Genomic DNA, 2,220 nt, shown 5'->3' on the forward strand with positions numbered 1-2,220 from the left:
TATTCCACACTTCAATGAGTAAATGTGCAGCATAAAAAATACTTTGGTTAATAATAAGTTGTCTGGCACTTTTTGCTTCATTATATGTATGGTCATCCATTACACATTAGGTCAAACTATTCGCTAAAATTTATATTTCACAGTAGACTCTTCTTGGAAACATGGATTTGTTAGTCAGTTTTTCCCAGGGGCTATGTAGGCATGTGCACACACAGCTGAATAACACAATGAAGTATACAAACCCAGGAGACCAGCTATAAACCTACCAGCATGTTCAGGTCTACATTACTAAGAAGCATAGTAAATGTAGTGCTATAGAAAATAATGATGACCATGAAAGTGAAAACTATGGTGTCAGATATTCGTCGACAACAAAATTATACACATGACCTCGGTATCCCACTGTACTTTAGTGCAGAAAAATAGTATAATACATGACTACTCTTTCAGTAAAACAACAGCAATATTACTTGGAATGATATACATCATAAGAGAATAAATTGTGCTAATATAATGTGTGTGAACCCATGAGATACATGAGAATTTCTTATTCTGTACAGTCCAAAGATTATATTAACTTGTGGTAGAACATCTTGCTCTGAAGCTTTGAACATTCATGGGCAGTTCTTCAGACACATACAATGGCCCTTGAGAAGCCTACCTGCCAAGGAATCTTTCAAGGCCCTCTTCATGTCCTTGTTCCTGAGACTGTAGATGAAGGGGTTCAGCATGAGTGTGACTACAGTGTACATCACTAAGGCTGTTGCACTTGACTGTGAGCTGTGTGTATCAGAAGAGCCAAGATACACGCCTAGGCTTGTACCATAAAACAAGGAGACAACTGAGAGGTGAGACGCACAGGTGGAAAATGCTTTATACTTCCCCTGAGCTGATGGGATTGCACATATGGAGAACACTATCTTAGAGTAAGGATATAGGATCCCAGCCAGAGGACCACCACCCAGCAGCCCTGCTGAGAAGTACATCACAATGTCATTTGGAAAGGTGTCAGAACAGGCAAGTTGGACCACCTCTTTGAGTTCACAGAAAAAGTGGGGGATTTTCAAGTCTGAGCAGAAGGACAGATCCAACACCATTATGCTTTCTAACAAGGAATTCAGAATACTAATGATCCAGGACACCAGAACCAGCAGCCCACAGAGGTGGGGGTTCATGATGACTGTGTAGTGCAGGGGGTGGCAGATGGCCACATACCTGTCATAGGCCATGGCAGTAAGGATGAAGTCATCCAACACTGCAAAGTGTATATAAAAATACATCTGGGTGATGCAACCTTCATAAGTGATGGCTTTGCTTTTTGACTGGATGTTCACCAGCATCTTTGGGATGGTGGTGGAGGTAAAACAGATATCTACCAAGGACAAGTTGGAGAGGAAGAAGTACATGGGCATGTGGAGGTGGGAGTCTGAGCTGACGGCCAGCATGATGAGCAGGTTTCCCAACACAGTGATCAGGTACATGGAGAGGAAGAACCCAAAGAGGACAGGCTGCAGTTCTGGTTCTTCTGATAGTCCCAGGAGAAGAAACTCTGAAATTTGTGTAACATTTCCTGGTTCCATGTAAGCAGGTGACTACCAGAAAAATAGAAGAAATTGGATAACTAATTTTCACATTAGGAACTGAGAATAAATGCTTCATTTTTCTTTTAGAATGAAAAAACTAATTTCCGTATTGGGTTATGATCATGTTTCTATTAAGGCATGTCTCCTGCCATTGCTCATTAGAATTCCCTTTTCTACCATCAACTAATTCTTCAAACACCATGTATATTGCTAGTTTATTGGGGATATTGTTCATGTATTTGAGGAATATAGTCGTATATAGATTTTATACACTGTTCCAGGCACTGTTCAGAGTATGGGATGAGAAAAAAAAAAGTCTCTACAAACTAATGATGGGAAAAATATAATCAAACAAAGAAAGTACTATACTATACTCAATGGTGCAGATGCTATATAGAAAAGTAAATCACATTACATGGAAAGAGGATGCTTCTTATTTTTTCAATTTTTATGACAATTTTCCTATCACCATTTAACCCCCTGATATTCCCTACTCTCCCACAATCACACACTGTTCTCCCTGTCCATGAGTCCTTTTTTTTTTGCTAAATTCCCCACCCCATAACCTCCCACTTACTAGCTGTCATCATGTGGTTTATCTATCCATATGTCTCTGTTTTTCTTGTTAGATCAATTT

The 2,220-nt window shown here is 39.6% G+C and overlaps 1 protein-coding gene across 1 annotated transcript; it reads right to left on the bottom strand.

Annotated features, from left to right (window-relative positions):
- Positions 1 to 614: 614 nt before the first annotated feature.
- On the bottom strand, positions 615 to 1,580 carry LOC118986900 (olfactory receptor 7A17-like). The gene has a single exon (XM_037045952.1). It carries the CDS (start codon positions 1,578 to 1,580, stop codon positions 615 to 617), a length of 966 nt encoding a protein of 321 aa, XP_036901847.1.
- Between the last annotated feature and the right edge of the window lie 640 nt (positions 1,581 to 2,220).

This window comes from Sturnira hondurensis, unplaced genomic scaffold, assembly GCF_014824575.4.
Source record: "Sturnira hondurensis isolate 20B ecotype Veracruz unplaced genomic scaffold, ASM1482457v3 Scaffold0004703, whole genome shotgun sequence".
NCBI classification, from domain to species: Eukaryota; Metazoa; Chordata; class Mammalia; order Chiroptera; family Phyllostomidae; genus Sturnira; species Sturnira hondurensis.

Coding starts and splice junctions, on each gene's coding strand:
- LOC118986900 (XM_037045952.1), bottom strand. CDS start 1,580: ATGGAACCAGGAAATGTTACACAAATTTCAGAGTTTCTTCTCCTGGGA.